At 40.6% G+C, this 19,486-nt stretch overlaps 1 protein-coding gene across 3 annotated transcripts in view; it reads right to left on the reverse strand.

Annotated features, from left to right (window-relative positions):
• The window catches only part of PHF20 (PHD finger protein 20), a 41,363-nt gene that overhangs the window by 3,419 nt on the left and 18,458 nt on the right, over window positions 1-19,486 (reverse strand). The window contains exons 5-19 of one of the 3 annotated variants that reach the window (XM_072111866.1): window positions 19,224-19,303; window positions 18,040-18,415; window positions 17,260-17,361; window positions 16,607-16,819; window positions 16,313-16,501; window positions 15,268-15,324; window positions 11,456-11,731; window positions 7,570-7,746; window positions 6,560-6,631; window positions 5,508-5,657; window positions 4,682-4,857; window positions 4,290-4,389; window positions 4,007-4,202; window positions 3,182-3,575; window positions 170-350 (exon numbers count right to left, since the gene is read on the reverse strand). In XM_072111866.1, coding sequence (XP_071967967.1) covers window positions 170-350; window positions 3,182-3,575; window positions 4,007-4,202; window positions 4,290-4,389; window positions 4,682-4,857; window positions 5,508-5,657; window positions 6,560-6,631; window positions 7,570-7,746; window positions 11,456-11,731; window positions 15,268-15,324; window positions 16,313-16,501; window positions 16,607-16,819; window positions 17,260-17,361; window positions 18,040-18,415; window positions 19,224-19,303 — 2,739 coding nt within the window. The remainder of the gene's footprint in view (window positions 1-169; window positions 351-3,181; window positions 3,576-4,006; window positions 4,203-4,289; window positions 4,390-4,681; window positions 4,858-5,507; window positions 5,658-6,559; window positions 6,632-7,569; window positions 7,747-11,455; window positions 11,732-15,267; window positions 15,325-16,312; window positions 16,502-16,606; window positions 16,820-17,259; window positions 17,362-18,039; window positions 18,416-19,223; window positions 19,304-19,486) is intronic. The other 2 variants (XM_072111867.1, XM_072111868.1) reach the window with 2 other exon arrangements.

The raw sequence follows: 19,486 nt of genomic DNA on the forward strand, positions 1-19,486 counted from the left end.
AACATGAAGAAAGGAAAACCAAAATGGTGGAGCGGGATGGATAGTGGGAACAATAGCAGTAGGACTAAGGCTAAAAAATACATGAATATGGCCGGTCAGTGAACTCTTCACGTAACAGTTCTTTATGCCCATGTACAGACTGCTGAATATAGAATATAAATTAGCTCACCATCAAGTTCTTTCTCTATAAAATCCATTCTATGAGTAACTTCATCCTGCAGGGACTCCAGATGTGTTAGAAGGTTAAGTTGCCACTGTAGTTGTGAGCTGACGGTAGCGTCCCCATTGTCTACGGGCTGGGTTTGGGTCGATTCCTGAGGTGGATTCCTCTTCGATAAACACTCTCTTACCTAAAAAACAATAGTGAACAATGAAGAACAGGATGGAAACTGAACAGGTCACATTCACAATTAAAAACTTAGAAACAAAGATAGTTGTACCTTTGATGTATTGCATTGTAGAATAATATACTTTTGTATGTCACAATACAACTTTTACAGAAAATTTGGATTCATGTTGCAGAAGATGATTTTCTATCAAAAGGTCAAATGCACCGTGCTGTGCCATGTGCACCATACAGGGCCCATCTCCTCCTGTCTGTAGCAGGTCATCAGCTGCATCTTGAATCCATTCTTCCACTAGGTCTCAGAAAGATAAGCACCTCCTTACTGTACACAGCTCCAAGCAAAATCCATCTTCAGCATATAGACACATAATACTGACAGGCCTTGACAACAACTATTAAAGTGCCAGGGATAAATACATTCACATTCGCTACATAGGGACAAGTGATGGAAATAATGTTATTCTAGAAAACAAACAAACATGGGATAGGGTCACCCCCCATATCAGAGGGATTGTACAGGAAGACATCAGCGGTATATATGTACATGTGTCTCCATCATCCAGTGATTCTTTTCCACCATTCTATTTCTATATGCATTAAGAGCAACAGCAACTGTAAAGGAAAAGGACAATCACAAAAACCAAATTATGTTGAGAATAGGGAGGTATATAGCAGTGCAGACTGTGGTATGTAGCAGTGCTGAACATTTCATTTTGTCGTATATACATCTCAGGACTCTTATCAGTCTCGATTGTTCTTTGTGTCAGATAAATGAAAGTGTAGATAAACCCTGTAACCTGATAATCTAAGCACACAGCATCTCATAGCACAGAGGACTCATGAAGTGTCTGCTTAGAGAGTCCCCTCTCACACTGAGGTGGTTAAACAGATTGTGTAAACATTAACAGGGGATTAAGAACTCTTATTTATGGGCAAACCCCATTAATGATCAGCAACCCAACCCCATAATAAAGTGGTTCATCAGAAGTGAAAGACCTGTAGCCTGCAAGGTCATAACAGAGTAACCCAATGTAGCTTCTGCTATGGTTCTGTATCAGAAACTGTTTGATTTGGACGAAAGATAAATTAATATGGTCTTGAAGTAAAGTTTCATTATAACAGGGGGGGGGGGGGGGATGAGTGTGACACAGGCGTCAGATGCGCCTATTCTGTGTGTGAAATACAGGCCTTATGTCGGCCATATTTCTCAAGCTAATTATGCAGACGACAACAGTACAGTTGTCTCCTTGACACTCCATATCATACATGAACACTTTTGATACCAGCCTTTAGAAATTTAACAAAATGTGAAATTTTGTGCGTATATCCGACTTTTGAAGCGTACCCCGGAAGTTACCCGGCTAAAAATAGTCTTACCACTGCTAGAGAATCTTTCACAATTCCACTAATACAAATATCAATTTGCTGCCTTCTTCCTACCCAGAGATTAAGCCCAGTTTATCAGCCATATTTGTAAAATTCGCTCCAGAGTCTGAAGTGGTTGGGCACTCCCTGGTTGTGACATCAAGAAACAATGAGGACAGAATAGCTTCCCTCCCTTCCCATAATGCCGAGTGCTTTCACATGCACTAGCAAAAACAGCCCAGGCAATCAGAACAAAGTATATCATGAATATCTGACTGAAGCCTCTCCTCAGCATTACTGCTGTATAAACACACATGCGACCCTAAGCACACCGAAATTCACCTCACATACATACTAACATGCATTACAGAACCACAAGAGAGCAGCTGCAAACATGCAGGAGGATGGAGAAGACACAGCACACACTGGAAAGGAAATGAGTATAATACTGCTGTGCCGACTCTCCCCTGTTCTCCTTACTGACCCAAAGGTAGCCTTGTCAAACCCTACAAAGAAGAGGGTGGTGGCTTGTGGATGATACTTGAGCAGCTGTAGGAATTAGATGGACGGTGTGTGGGAACATGATGGTAGACTGTAGACAGGAGAAAGGCAGATATGCACCTCAGCTACTTGTTATTACTGAGCAGAGGGTCGGGAACAAGTACATTGTATAACCCCGTCCCCTTACCCTCTGCAGACCCCGGATACTGTCCTGTTATCTCCTGATGCACATTTAGGATTCTGTTTCATAACCAGAATGCAAATGGATACAATAAGGTAATGAATGTATGTTGGAACAATGTTATTTTCAGCTATTGCAGTTATAGAAAGAAAAAAAAAAAAAAAAAAAAAAACACACAAAACATCACCACCTTTATAAACCTTACAGTAACAGTTTGCAGTGTCATTATGGCACGGTCCTCCAATGTCAACTGCTTTTTATACTTTAAGTACAGACTTGCCACCGAATGGTTTACAAGAGGTGAAACAACCTACATTTGCTCCCCCATGCGAGCCTGCAGCATGTCATGGTACAAACCCAACAGTAACATTCTAATAGAACTTTTGTAGTAAGCACAGAGGTCTGTGGACAGGCAGAGAGGGCGACGGCGGCTCCTGTAAGCAGTCAAGCAAACTGAAGTGACCAAGTAATTATACACACTAATGTATAACGAGACGTGTTTTATGTTTCAGCAGCTAGCACGCATCCCCATTTACTTTTATGGGCTAATGCACACTGATGTATGCACACTGAAGTATCCACAGCCTGTGCATCCAAGCCTCAAATTATAGCGCAGGTCCAGTTTTTGGGGTCAGGTAATCTCCCCCCCCTTGTTTGCAGACAGTGATGCTTATACGTACTTGCATGGGCCCCAACCAAGAGAAGGGATGACCAGAATGATCACCACAGAGTTTCAGTCCCAAGTTTGCAAAAATTCTCCAATTCAAGTTAATATTCCTCAAACTTACCTTACAATAATTATGCTTTGATTCGCTTTCTACCTTTAGCAAGTCTCTGTCCAGTTCCCAGCCTAATCTTTCAGCAATGGAGTCTTCCCTGTTTTGCCGTATTCTGTCCACTCCACCATCTAATGATGAACTGCGAGTTTCTACAACCAGTCTCTGCTCTACTGCAGGGTAATAGGTCCGAGGTTTTTGGTAACAGTGTTCACTGGTGATATAAGATTCCTCCACAGAAGGAATTGGGGAAGGTTTGTCCACTGCACCATTGAAAGTCCTGTAGTTTGTGGAATCCTCTTTACAAGAATTCTCCTCCACAGTTCGTCTGATGTAACATCTGTCATTTAATGTATGTTGCTTCCATGGATGGCCCCAAAACCGCAGATCCGGATGTTCCTTGCTTCTGTTTAAAACAGAGATTAATTAGTGTGTGTATCCAAAATGAAGCTTTTAAAAAAAAGGGCAGAATAAAATATACTTCTCAATACTGTTCTAATCTTTAATGGCTAACTGAAATAACATGTGTTACAGCAAGCTTTCAAGACTGCCAAAGTCCCTTTATCAGGCATGATTTTCTTGGGAAAAAACTAATATATATTTCTTAAAAAAAAAAAAATGTAAAAAAATTATCCATGCACATTATGATTAATTTGGTGGTGACGTGATGCTCAGGAGTTCATAATACCACTGATAAGTGGGTTTTACCATGATCATCCACTTCTTCAGGCGTCTCCATGATAAACAAGAAGTTAATGCATTTTAACCGGCCACTTTACATGTTCCTGGATTTAGCGGTTTGCTTCACTCCTAAAACCATTTACTTTAGGTACTTACTGCAATATACTCATCTTCAGCTGCAGTCCATGAAGAACCTCAATCACACGCTGCACATCTCCCAAGAGCTGGTGTGTGGCTACTATCTTCTTTGCATTTTGATGAGAGTAGTTTTCCTCCAGAAACGACAAGCCGTGCATGTGACCTTCGTTCAACCACTCTTTATCGTACCAGTACTTCAGACTGACGCGCTGCCCTAAAAGGATGTAGGAATAACCCCTTTAACTAATGGAAGTTAAGCTTCTAGTTAAGAACTTTCAGAAAAAAAATAAAAAGCTCATACCTGGTGGATCCTGGCACACATAACATGTGTATTTTTCAGGGACAGTGTCTTCTAATAAGCCCATGCAAACCCCATGTTGCCAGCACAAACACTCTTCACACTGCCAAAAAATAGGAGGGGTATTAATGTATCAATGTTAGTCAACACTGTTCATAACTATAAAATTTAGTCCACCTTTTTTTTTTTTTTTTTTTTTAATTCTGACACATTGTGCAATACCAAGCCTAGTTCTGTATGACTATATGAATGAACAAGACTTCCCATATAAGATGAAGTGTTACCATCCATGTTTTATCTAACTTTTTCTAATACCCCTAGGCACACAATGCTACGAGGAGATGCTTCATAAGACAATGAAAGAAACTCATCCAAACCAGGCGTCTATATTCTACCTGAATCATGAAGTCATTTTCCTCCTGCACCTCACACATGCAGCGAACAATTTCACACTCTGCTTCATCGTCCTCCATATCTTCATCTGCATTTGTGACGTCAATTTCTTCATTGTATTCGTCATCGTCGCTCCAAAGCAAACTTTCCGTGCATGAATCACTTAGCGTTTCCTCATCTGTTAAGATTAAAAAAGAAAAAAATGTAAACCATCTACAGTACTTGGAAGTAACCCTGGGAAATCTACCCCGCCCCCCCCCCTGCAGTACACAGTCAAGCTTCCCAACATCTCTCTCAATCCTGAGGGGGAGCCCGGGTAAGGAGTGTCAGCTGCAGTTCAGAGGCGGGATAGCTTGACCAACTACATTTAGTTCATCATTGACAAGATTCCCTTTATAGTTTTGTGTGGTCAATTTTGCCGACTGACTCAATTTAGATTGTGATTGCTGCAACAGGACTGAAAAATGTATTTATATTCCAGGAATGTAGCATTCTGATGCACAATATCTTTTCAATGTATTGCTGCACATCACCTCCACTCTGCAGTAGCAGCTTCTGTTTGAATACTACAGCAGTCACTCAGGTATTAGGGATGTGCTATGTTAAATGAAGAGTCCAGCTATAAACCTGGAATATAAAATGCATATTGCACAGTCCTGCTGCAACTTACACACAAAGGAATGATTACACAGCGCACTCCATGGCTAAAAACTTATCACTTAACCATACAAAGCTGCAGACAGATTCTCCTTAAAATACTAAGCACCCCTGACACCTCCTCCATAGAGACCATTTACATCCCTTTGTTAAACAAAAACAGTTACTCACCACTTAACCGGGCTGTATCTCTGCGCTTCATTTGATCAGATGTTTTATTAGAACATGTAACTTTACCATCTGTACTAAGCTTTATGGGGTTGGTTTTTTTGGGCGACAGCTCTTTTGAAACATCAACATTTTCTTCACCACCAGATAGCTCTACAGTTGAGAAAATAAAATCAGTCCCATGACACTTTAATTTTGCATGTCGTGACTACGTTAAAAATGATGTCCAACAACATAGCTAGTTGGTTTGTTCCAAACCCTCCTCTAATATACTTTTTGCCATCCATGTAAGTTTTACATTGAAAGGAGGTACAGTAAATGAAATTTTTTTTTTTTTTTTAAACAAGAATATAACTTTATACCACTGCTCCTCCATAAATGGGAATTACAAGATCAGTAGGCATAGAAGATGCCAAAGATAGAAAGGAAACCTGTCACATGAAATCGGCCCACCATTTGAATTACATTTATCCATCAAGATAAACATTTCTCAAAACTGTTTATAACATTGTGTAAATTGGGCATTGAGATAAAATGAACATTACCAATGTTATAGGCAAACAAGGACCTATGGGTCTGAACCACTATACCGACTTGACTCCCTCCTCTGTCACAGACATTTGCCTCTTCAGGAGTCATCAGCTACAAGTTTGGCACACTCCTGACTTGGCTGTGTTATGGAGTCTTATGCCTGTACTGCACATGCACCGAAACTTGTGACTCCCCTGTGACCAACTCACAGGGAACTCGCTTGAGAGGTGCATAAAACAGAGGGAGTAGTGGGTGTATCCACGCAGCCCGAAACACAGAATTATGGATGAAGAAGTACTCATTTGGATAATTTCAGAGGAAGATTAGGCAATGTAAATGAAAGAACCAATAAGAATTCTTAAAGTTGTTCACGGCAGAGCTGCATGAGGCTATTGGAATGGTAGGAAATAAACCTGTGACAGGTGTCCTTTGATAGGGCTGCGTACAGTAAATTATACACACACACACACACACACACACACAGTTATAGCCGATACAAAATTTTACTATATTTACTTAATTACCTGACTTGGTTCTTTTCTTTTTCTTCTTTGATTTAAGGCTCAAAAGGTCTCTAAACTTTTCCTTGACTTTAACTGTAATTAAAAGTTTTAAAAGTTAGCTAAATAGCTCTCCTGCGAATTCCACACCACCCCATTAATCCCTGATGGTCACATACACATGACTGTAGTCATCACAACAGGACAAAAGACTGGCAGGGGTAAGGCCTATCAGAACTCACTGCCCCCATAGAGGTCTACTGTGCGGCGAGGCCACTCCTATGGAAATTGGTTATCGAAACGGGCCACAATGATTGCCTGATTTGTACACGTGTTCGCGTGCATGAGGCCTGCTTTCAGTAACAGACCTGACAGTCACAGACCTGAGAAAGTGTTTGTAGCGCAAAACGGTCTGTCGTTTGATGCATGTACGGCACCTCTCTGCCTGCTCGATCGGCTACCATTAAAGTTTGCAACTTGGTGAGTGACCCGCTTTCCTCCTTTCTTTTACCACTGGATTGCTGCTTTATGGAGGGAGCGCACCACTGAAGCATACTTAGACCATTGTAAAGGGTCTTCAAGTTCAGTCCCCGAAAGGCATGGGGGGGGGGGGGGGGGGCAGAGGGGTGGTGTGAAGAACGTAGTTGCCTGCTTTCTTGCTCTCCTTTTGTCATTTAATCTATTGCCAATGTTTAGTTTTCAGCCCAAAATGAATGTACTGTCCAACAATATTTAAATTTATAGACCGCACCTCCATTTTATTTTAACCCCTATAAAACACCTAAAGGGTTAGACTTCTTAAAAGTGCTTTTTCACAAGTTGAGGGGTGTAGTTTCCATAATGGGGTAGTTAAATGGGTCTATTATTTAGGCCTCTTAGACCATTGAAAGTTGTGCAGGCTGATTTGAAAAAATGGGGCTTTGTCCTTGAGGCCAAAACAGGCTACGTCCTGAAGGGGTTAAGCACCTAATCATCTTTTGTTTATTTGAGATGTATTGAAGCTGTATTAAAGTAACAATTACAACGACCCTTACCGTTATCTGTGACCTTCTCTGGCTTGCGACAAGACTTCTGTATTTGATTCTCCTTGCTCTTCTCTTTCAGGGTAGGTCTTTGGATGTTCGAGCTGTTTGTGCCTGGACTTGAATGCCGTCTCTTCTCACTAACCGAATCATGAGGTGAGCTCCTTAATGAAATCTGAAATGGGGGATCTAAAGAAACCACAGACATGTCAGAGAACGTTTCATATAAAAATGACAGATTCGTCAACAGAACTAAAGAAAACGGACAGAACACACGTGTTTATCATGCTTCAATATACTCAAACCAAGGTTGAGACCATCAGGCAGAGCGCTGGAATCGTAAATTTGTCAGACTCATTGACCCAACTAAAAAAGGTGATGGTGAACAGAGCACAGTTTAATTGCAGAAATACCATGTATTGCTCAATATTGGTTGACTGACCTATGCAATACCATAGAAAAACATGCAACATTAAACTGGTCATATGAAAACATTCACATCACAATGACTGGATGAGAAGGCAATACACACGTCACACAGAAGCATGCACTAGGTTGCAGCCAATATTCAATCAATGGTCACATGATGCAATGATACATAAATGTGCACACTCCATAGAATCACTGGCCAACAAGTAACTATTAACCCAGATTTGTCAAAGCGATCTGCAGCATATCACAGCGGCACGTCCATAAACTACTAGTAACCAAAGAAAAAGGAAGAACTGAAATAATAGCCAAGAGTCCAGCTGCACCCACCTGCTCGGTTACAGTCAATGCTTACAGGAATAAAAGTACATTGGCTGTGAACCCCAACAACAAAAATGGGCATCCAAAGGTTCCTGCAGGAATGAAGCCCAAGTATATGTACATCATCAGGGCACCATTCAGTTTTAGGAGATAGTCAAGCAGTGTACACGACCGTCAGAATCAATACACTACTGGTCACACAGTCCCACAAGAGACCCTCGTTCTTGTCATGCAGGAGAGAAGGAGACAATGCTTGGACCCCCAGAGATCATAAATCTACCACCTTTCACATTAGTAGGTTTGTGACTGGCCCCTTGAAACAGATGTTTTAATCTATAGTTATGTTATATCCTCAGGACACTGCCTACTGAAGTTCTTCAAGGACAAGTTTGGAAAACACTGTATTAGACCATACCTGCACCGAGCAGGAGCTGCTGAGGCCTGGGACTTACTGCAGCAACACCAGGCCCAAGGGGGACAATAACAGAGCAGGTGGATGATCTGCAGTCGTATACAACCAGCCTGCATCCATGGACGCTTCCTTCCCAAATCAGTGCTGCACCGTTCTCATCTTATAAGTGGTTCGGCAGCTTGGACCCATTCACTTTACCTTAGCTGTTACACAATACCAACAGAGCCCCAGTTATAACTAGTACGGCTTGTATTACTTTTAGTTGCCTAAAGGCTCCAGTAATACAAGTACAGCCTGAAAACCACAGCAAGAACTAGGTCACGGTATATTCCCCACTGCAATCATATCAGGTTATTTATATGACAGCCCTGGAGATTGAGGTGGTGCAAACCTGAGCCAAACCCAAGTGTTTAGCCTGGATTTACACATGAAGGGTTAATTTTTGCCTTTTTTCTTGCCTATCCAAAGCCACAAGTGAATCACATGGAATTACTATCTTGTTACAAACTGTGTGCTTAGCTATAAAAGGGAACCTACATATGAAAGCTCTTCTTTTGTTCACCCATGTTAAGGATATGTCCTCAATAAGAGTTAAGTGGGAGTCCAGGTCCCAAACCCCCATAGAAAAGCTGATAAACAAACAGCAGCACAGAAGGCAACTATGTTAACATGCACTGTGCCAAAACCAAGCCTGAACACAGCCTAGTATACAAGGCGGCATCTAGGAATATTTTGGGGAATTAAAGGGTTGAGAGAGAATTTTAACATGCCCAATCCTTCATTCTCAGTGACATAAAAGGCATTTATCTCTAAACTGAAGAGAAAAGTCATGTGTATTGATCAGAGGGGAAGAATAGCCGTTGGCTATACATATACAAAGACTCAACAGATCCTAAAAATCCAGTGTGGGGTGCGATTGTATAGTTCAGTAACATTTTACCTGCAGGGAATGTGGTGGCGACTGCTGCCTGCACACCACCTAATAGCAGACCCCCGTTACCACCTAATAGCAGACCCCCGTTACCACCTAACAGCCAGGTGGCATTCATACACGCAGTACTCCTTGTCTAAGTAAAGATGCTCCCAGTATAGCAGAGTTTCCAACCATACGGATGACCTATCCACATGATGGGGAACCAACTGTTTCTGGAAGCATAAGGCTACATTCACACTGCCGTTGCCCGCTGTACCGTGGCACGGCGGGCAACGGCAGCGCACGGGGAGAGGAGGTGCTGCTCACCCCTGCCCCTCTCCACAGGAACATATGGCACACGGCGCCGTACTACGGAGAAGGATAGGACATGTCGTTGGGCGCCAGGCGCCCATTGTCGTGTATGGGGGACGTATATCGGCCGTATATACGCCCCCCATACGGTGAATGTAGCCTAACACAGACAGAGAAAGGAGTCGGCTGAACATTACAAACACTGGAGATGTTCTTCTAGGTAAATACACTGAATGGGGAGCTCATCTGCAGTAACCCATGTCTGACAATTACATAGAGAACAGCGCTTCTTATTTCAACTCCCATAATATAGGAATGAAAAAAGAAAATTAATAATAATCTGGACACTGTTGTCCGAGTTTGTAGATATTTTACAGTTTAAATTGCAGAAAAATGACTGAGGGGTAACAAAAAGGTCAAGACTGTGGAATCTCTCATGAAATACACATTGGATCAAGAAAAAAAAAAAATAATAATAATACACACGTGTCATAATCTATGCAATTATTCCAAACTCTGCCTGCTACCCCCAACCCCTGGGGGTGGAACGACTCAAGAATCTTATGTGGGAACTCCCATTTTTGTTTTATTGAAGAAGGGAAAAAGACACACACACTTCGGGGGATGTTTTAATGAGAGTCCCCGCATCTCACACATCGGAGTGATGATTTACTTAAGTTTCCTAACCTCTGAAAACTTTGTAGGCAACAAATTTCCCCATCTTCAAATGTTTAATACTTTTAGAAAAATACTGAATACGTCTATTTTTAGATTTTTGGATCTAATAAACATTTATTGTACTACTGACCCAGGTCAAATCAATGCCATTTTTCCATGAGGAAAAACGTAAAAAGAAAAAAAAAAAAAATTAAGTTGCCCCCTGCAATTTTAGTAATTATGGTAGATTTTTAAAAATAAGGGAAAATAATTTTTCCTATGTGATCCTATAGGATGTGCATTTCAAAAAGATATTCCACCGTCCTTGACCATTTTATTACACTCTTTAGAAAGGCTACATTCACATTATGTTTTGCCCTCCATGGAAAGCAAGTGTTGGGTGGATTCCCAGAATACCCTTACAAAGAAAGGCAGCAGCATATCCCACTGTATACTTATATGTCCTTATACTGCATGCTTAGTAGAGGCCGGGGATGGATGCCATACAGTTGCATCTGTCCCCTGTAGCCTCTAATGTGTCCACTAAACTCATCCTGCTTTCTGCCGGAGGGAGCAGGCTGCTGCTCTCCTTCTTCCAGGTATTTACTTCTGGACCCTGAACGTATCCAAAAACGGAATGTGAATGTAGCCTAATAGCCTAACTTGTTTACTGCAAATAAAACAAGAAAGGCAAGAGGAATGTTATAGCAAACAGCTCTACAAGGGTAAACCACGTCTAAGACAGGAATTCACCTGTGTCTCAACCATGGTCCAGTAACCATAGGACATTACTAGAAGAAAACTACAGTCTACACCTAAACAGAGTCACAGGACATAAAGGCGAACAGTCTTACGCAGGGAACCAGATGTGGTGCGCCTCCTTTTTGATGTTTGCTGGCTGTTCTTTTCATGAGCTAAAGAGCCTCTTGTCTGCATATGCCTGGTCATAGGCATCTGATCCTGCTCTGCCTTTTCAACTCCATGGAAATACTTCATATGATAATGCAGCAATTTGGCTTTGCGAAAGGATTTGGAGCAATCCAAAACTTTGCATTTGAACCTGTTGGCGTCCAGATCCAAGGTCACAGCTTTGGCAGCTGGATCATCTGCTTTCTTCAAAGAATTTGTTACTGCAAGGACATAACAAAAACGAGAACCAAAAAGTAAAAAAGAAAAGTAAAATTGCAGGAATGCAACTCATAAAAAGGAAAATAAAAAAATAAACAGAACAGGCAACTAAAGGGAAGCTTTATCCTTAAGCCATTTGCAAGTAAGGAAGGAAGAAAGGCGAAGAAGACCGGCTTCAAACTGAGAATTCATGTGTATACATAAATCTCATGTGTCTGAGGACTGACAATTCCTAACTTACTAGCACTTTTCTGCTGACAGGTTTAAGTGATTTTGCATTCTTGTGTTTTAGGTTCCCGATGTGCAACTTTTGAGTTGCTGACCATGGAAAACCAATTCAAAATTTGTAATCCATCCTATCTATTTGGGGCACCTTCACACACTGAACATTATGGGCAAGATTTATCTATGCAAATAATCCAGAGTGCAATTGATGTGGATGTGATCAATCCCATCACTTATTGCTTTGCATCACTGTGCCGAGATAAACCAAAATTGTGGCATTAAATGCATCAGAAAACCATTCAGCAACATGTGAAGGTAGACTTGAGGTATATGTACACTATTTGATCAGGACTTTGCAGCAGTATTTGTAGGCAAAAACTAGGAGGGAGAACCAACATGTAAAAGGTATAATGGAAAGATCTGTAAATATTATACTCATTTTTTCCCTTTTGGATTACAAATACAGATGCAAAATCCTAATCAAAATACTGACTCTGTATAGATAGCCTTAGGGTCCTGTAAAAACACAAGACCCATAATGGATAGGATGAATCAGAATTTTTATATTCATATGTATATTACATTATACACATCTTTGAAATACAAAAATATATTTTTTTAGCAATTTTATGAACCAATTACTGTGGCCACAGTCTGAACCCGGCCCAAGTGCAAGGGAATTCTAGAAGCTTTGTGCCTTTGTTTAGGGTATATTCACACATTTATATTTGAGCAGAAAAAAAAAAAAAATTAAAAATGTGTTTTTTTTTTTTTTTTTTTAGAAGCATCTTGCCCAGTTTTGCAGTTTCAGCACAAAAATACAGCACCAGGGAGCCTTATAAAATTAGGCTGGATCGTAGGAAGGGCTACAATATTAATATAAACAAAAAAGCTAAACTATTTTTGAAATCAACATAACAATGTGTGAATATATCCTTAGTGGAATGGGAAAGCTTGTTAGTATAAAACAATTATATGTTTGTCTTTTCAAAGACATCTTGTCGCCTTTGTTTACATGTCTGAACACTGATGAATAGGAGGAGCTGCAGCAGGAGATTATGATCATTCTGCTCTCCCCCCTCCCAGTCTGTCAGTGAGATGGACCGTGAGTGACAGAGCCGAAGCAGCCATAAGGACAGACTGAAGGAGTAAGAAACAGGAAGTTGTTTATTTGCAGAAGGCAGCATGGCGAGAACAGGGAAAGGCTGAAGCTCTCAAAAGGCAAAGGCACAGGTACATATGGTATACATGAAGAGACATGTTTAATGGAACAGATTTCTTGAAAAGTGGCCAGCCCCTTTAACTGCAGAAAGAGCATCTGCACTTGGGAGGTTGCAGCCACCTTTAACTTGCCTTTGCAAAAGTAGAATTAAATTGAAATTTTCCCAATTGACCAAATGCATGGGCTATTCCAATCCTAATTGGTTTTGCATCAGGGAATGTCCCATGTCTGAGAACATCTTTGGATATGGCAAGTCCTGTGACTCCCCCACCCACCCCACAGCTTCCAGTTGGGCACAGGCCTGAAACCAGACCACCACTTTTTTCTCTTCTCCTTACCCAGGCCCCCTGAGAGTTTTCCATGATTATTAAAAGGTAATTTTTAAAATGTTGCTGCTGAGAAAACATTACAATGTACTCCACTGAAATTGTGCCTGCATGTGAACTAGACAGACATTTCTAAACCACAAGCTGAACCCGCTTTCACACCATAGTATTTAAAATATCCTGGAAGAGCTAGTAAATTGACAAAGTCTAGATCCATGCCCCTCAGCACCCCTCTTTTTAACAGACACCCATATTGTACCACGTTGTACACTTTTTTGCAATGGAACCATTAGCTAAACAACTTGATTCTGCTGCAGACACAATGTCCCTCCCCAACAAGCTGACACCCCCTATATAGGACTTGTAAAAAAAAAAACTTGGTATGTGTGCAACACAGAGGACATCATACTCCCTTATTAAAATAAATAATAATAAAAGCAGTCTGTCATCCGCTAGACAACCGGGGAACTCTGCACATCATAAAGCAATGTGAGCACAGGTATGTATTAAAATGGTGTATTCCGCCTAAGAAAAAGGAAAGGTTTAACCAAAAATTTAATTTTCACAATCCTGTTGCATTGTGTCCAACCTAAACTAGTTGTGGAGGATTCAAAAGACTTAAAAGTGATTCCATCACCAGATTTTACCCCATTAAACTACGAGCCTCCTCAGGAAGGGTATGAAATGTCCTTTTGAGAATTCCTCATTTTATGTGAAATCTCACCCATTTAACATGAAATATAAATCTCCACCATATTAGTAGTGATGAGTCATATTTTACCTGCAAGGAGTCAAAATTTAGTAGCCTCAGGGCGAGGGTCACTTCAGACGCCCCTAGCATTCAGTTCTAAAGCACCTGGAAGCAGGCTTAAAAGGGGTTTCTCCACGAAGCAAGTTAGGCCATATACACAGAATAGGGCCCAACTTGCTGATCGGTGGGGGTCTGATCACCAAGACCCCTAAGCATCACTAGAAGAGGATTCCAATGTACCCCTCTAGCACCACAGAGATGGCCGGGCTGCCCCGTTCATCTCTATGGAGCTGATGGAGATTGAGCTCGGAAACCTCAGTCAGCTCCATAGATTAAAGAGGCAGCCCATGCATGCAAGACCAGTTGATCTGGCCATGTTGGTGGTACTACAAAAGGTGTGACGGGGGTACATCGGACACCCCCCATCACGGAGACCCGCACTTATTCGCAAGTTAGGCTCTATTCACAGGATAGTGCCTAACTTGCTTTCTGGGAAAACCACCAGGGATCTAATCTTTTCAAATGGAAGTTGCAGAAAACGATCCGAACCCCCCCCCCCCCCCCCCCATACTATCTTCATGTCTGGTTCTGTAGCTTACAGAACCACCACAGTCTGATTCCAATCTATTTTTTAATAAAATATAAAAAAAATTTTTTTAGGTGCTACAAAACTGAAGATTGGGCGACATTTCACATAGAAGAGGGAATTCTTGAAATCATATTTTATCCCCTGAGGGGGCCATTAGTTCAAGGGGGTAAAATCTGCTGACAGGTTGATTGCAGGGAACACAAGTACAAACATTAATATTTCCCTAGATAATAACTACAAGTAGTTTGATATTTTTCTTCAAATGCAGCCAGCTTTGGAAGCAAATAGAAGGTGCACCGATAATTGTATGCAACAAAGCTTACAGCAGTATTGATAGAGGGGTGCTTACGTCTTAACTTTAGGATGCTAGATAACTAAAGGGCAGAGTATATAAATGTGCAAAGCAATTAAGCAAAGCATCTTACAAGGTTCTCTGCTGTATTTAGCAGAATTGTCAGATCGTGGATTCCGCTTCATAGGAGCTAGGGGAAAAACCCAGACAAAGGCATTAGCACTGATGCTGCAACAACTCCAGTTACTTATTTGTAGTGACTTACAAGACTTGTTTGAACGGTTTCAAGTGCAACTTTGATATTCATCTACAGATATTGTCCAATAAAGCCCATAGTAGCAAGCAATAGCTTAATAATTTGATTTTTAACACGTAAACCACATGGGTTTTACTGAACTGAAAACATATTCCACTCCCTCACAATTAGGTGGTTAGTGGTAAAAAGTTTGCTCATGCTTAGAAAGTAAAAGAGAAACCCAAGAAATACAAGTAGCTCCCACTAAACAGTGATATACAATATGAGCAGCAAGTAAAGGCATTGGATTACATGAAGCGACTCGGAGGAGGTGTATAATATTAGTATACCAATGTATGGAGACCGGATTGTAAGAAAAGTGTAAATTAACTCATACAGGAGAAAATGCACATATTAACCATTCTGGAAGGCAGGGACAATGTAATATTTATAAGTACATGAAAAAAAAAGGATTTATGGAACATAATTTATACTGGTTTAAGCATTTTAAACCATATATGAACAATCACAGCAGGCAATAGTTGTCCAACTGTTCTTTATTGTGTCATAACCAAGCACTATACTAACCAAACCATACTAACATGGCTTTGTATGGCCAGATTTATAACGCAAAGAGCTCACACTACAGATGGTGGCAGATAACAGACAGTAGACCTCTTCTAACCTGATCATGCAGACTTGTATTTAGAGAGTGACGGATAACATGCTGCCATGGTGTACCAAGTCACTAAAACAAGCTAACATACCACTCGAAGTTCACAAAGTACTCTAACCACACCTGGCAAAGCACAGAAACAACCACATAACATGGACAATTTATAGCGCAAGTCAGGTTAGCAGAAGCAAACAAAGACCTGTATTCAAAGCTTTACATCGAACCCATATAATTTTAAGTGGAACTAAGAATACATGAGATATTCACCCGATAGTGTAGTGATCATCTGAATTTCATTTGGTCCAGGTAGTTCATTCTCATCAGTTTTGATGTCCGAGTGAACAGTTGAACCCTCAGTAGCAGCAGGCTCGACTGCATCCTCTAAAGGCAGCGATCCATTCACTTCAAGGGCTTCAGGTTGCACATTATCCACAGGTGTACAGTCTTCTGTTTTCACTTTGAACGAGAAGTGTGGGAAAGGAGAAGGGAAATTACATGCATTCTATAAAATGAATCCAAAAAAAAAAAAAAAGTAAAGAAATTCCAAAAGCAGCAGAATACCTTCTTGTTCCAAGGTTGGACCATTCTGAAGCACTGGTTCCTTCTCTGGTGTGGATTCTGCTTTGACATCGGAGGCACTGTGGTCCTCCTGACCTCTGCCGGGTGACAGCTGCAGAGTTTTCAGATCCTTTTCATTCTCTTCTTCCACACAAGGCTGTTCTCCATCTGACACATTTTCAGTCTTCACAGATGAAGAGGCAGAAACATTCTTTCCTAAAAGAATAACGTATCTTAGTTAGAAACTTATCATTACTTTCCCCATGAAGCTGACGATTCCGTCTCAACTTACTTTGGCTCTTATACACAAGTATATATGTTAATTGTTAGAGGGAGGGCAGGCAGAGTTTTTCAGCACAAAAAATATGAAAAAAAAAAATTAATAAGTGAGGGAAGGCTATAACTAATACAATTCCTGTTCTAGGCTTATACTCAAGTCATTAACTTTTCAAATATTTTGCGGTAAAATAAGGTGCCTCTGGTTACACTCAGGTCAACTTAACTGTATTCTTAGTTGCAAGCAAGACTGACAGAAGCTCATAGGGAGGTGAGATTACAAAGAAACATTAAGAAGAGGGTGAAGGGCACAGTGGGTCACAGCAGCTAGATCTCTTCCCTGCAATTACGATATGTCATGACATGTTAAGCTTACTTACTTTTTTCAATACGTGGGCGCTTGCTACGGGTTTCAGATGCTATGGAGATCTTCCTCCTCCTTAATTCTAAGGTCACTGGCTGAAGGGTTTGTGCACCTGGATCTGTCAACAAGTTAGTGTACAAAAATAAATAAATAAAAGGAATATATTTTTAAAAACACTTCCCGCTTCAGGGTTTGCTTGGACTTTGTTCCACACTGAGCCAGTAGACTAAGAAAGGCATAACATACTGCAGAGCTATTCAAGAAGTTGAGAATAATGCAAAAACTATTACATCGATTATGTACAGGCCTCATGCACACCAACTGTCCATTCTATAATAGTAAAATAAAAAAAATTATTCCTTTATTCATATAGCACCAACATATTCTGCAGTGCTGCACAGAGCTTGCCAAACCAGTCCCTGTCCCCATGGGGCTCAAAATCTAATCACTGACGTGTCATTGATGGGCGAGCTACACTCACACCAAGGACAATGCTCACACTCAAGAGCATGAAAACCACAGGCATGTGTAGGAGGGTATAAGAATACATAAGGATAAGTGCAAGCCATTGAAACAACGTTTGGGCGCACGAGGCCATACTATGTACTTGATCTGTGTGTGCTTGTGCATTGAATCTAGGCAGATAAAAACTGATTTCTTTACTAAAATGCTTTGTCACTACAACTATAATGCTGTCACTGATGGCCGTGTTCAAAATACAATTTCTTATGTACATTTTTTAATAAAATGTTTTTTTTAATGATCCACATAGTCCTTAACCCCCTCTGTAGCCTACCAGATGACGTTAGAGAGGATGAACGATCACGTTTCCTCCTCCGCTCTCCATTTTCATGTGGTACTTTCAAGCTGTCGTTTTGCCCGCTCCTCTCATCTGGGCGGGTCTCTGCAGAAGAATCTCTTTCATTCTCGGATATATTTTCTTTGTCCTCCTTCTCATTCTTCACAACGGGACCTTTGCTCTTTTCACTGGGTAAAGTTTTCTTATCTTTATCCAACTGCACGGTTTTCTTATCTGTGGTTTGCGGTTTCTCTTTCTCTATGGTTGTGTTCTCTGAGCTTTTCCTCTGTTCTCTGAATTTACCTCTGTGTTTATCAGAAGGTGAAGTGCTTTCTGAAGCCCGCTCTCTGTGCTTTGTACGAGCTGCATCGGCCTAAAAGGAAGTCCCCAATCAGTAAGTATACTATAGTTTATAGGATTTACCCAGCAAAATGAAATATTTATTATTTTTTTTCTCCCAATTACACTTTTCACAAAATAATGTAATAATTTTTGTTACTTGCCACAGCCTTACCAAATCCTTCCATTCTCCTGCCAGAATCTGTAGCTCACCTCCAGAAATTATTTCCATATATAAAATTATGACCTAATTTGGGCTGGAAGGTCACCCCAACAAAAGCATCTATTTATCTATCTATATACACATATTCATCTCTCTCATGACTGAACATGCTAGCATTTGACAAACCATTGTCGCACATTCTAAATGAAAAATAAACACACGACAATAGAAACTAAACTGCGGTTTGTACAACATTCTGGTAAACATCAGAAAAAGATGTAGAGCAGTAAGAAGGACCATCAACTCAATCAATAAGTGAATGTGAATAAGCCTATGAATATTACATGGCTTGTGACGAATGACGCTTGATCTGCAGGGAAAACCATTTGGCTAAGTGACTGCACTATTTAATGCAAAAGCAATTATACGATCTGCGCAGAAGATCATTTCCCATTTTACTAAATTATGTTGTAAAAATCCAAGCATAAGAGGTCTGACAGATGTAGGTCCCATTTGTGGTTTCCAAAACAATGAATACATATATGCGTACATGGGTGGCCTTTTACATTGACTTGTATGGACATTTCCATAGCTCGCTGTGGTGGAAGCCACATCCATTATGTCATTAACATTAGATTAAAAAATGCAAGTACAATTAACAGATCAACCAGTCTCTTACCTGATCTTTGGAAAAGGCTTTAACGTGAATATGTTTAACTGTCTGAATAACACCATCAAAAAACTTTACAGTGTAAGTGCCTAAAATAAAAGATGTAAACAGTATAAAGATCTTAGTCATTTACAAAGTGAGAAAACTGCTGCTACTACAAATTAGTTGCCGATTGCTTATATATAGATAAAAATGACATTGGGGGGGGGAGGGGGGGGGGGGGGGAGAGTGTTACGCTGTAGCTCACACACAATATAAATACACAAACAAAC

This window comes from Engystomops pustulosus, chromosome 6 (assembly GCF_040894005.1).
Source record: "Engystomops pustulosus chromosome 6, aEngPut4.maternal, whole genome shotgun sequence".
NCBI lineage: Eukaryota > Metazoa > Chordata > Amphibia > Anura > Leptodactylidae > Engystomops > Engystomops pustulosus.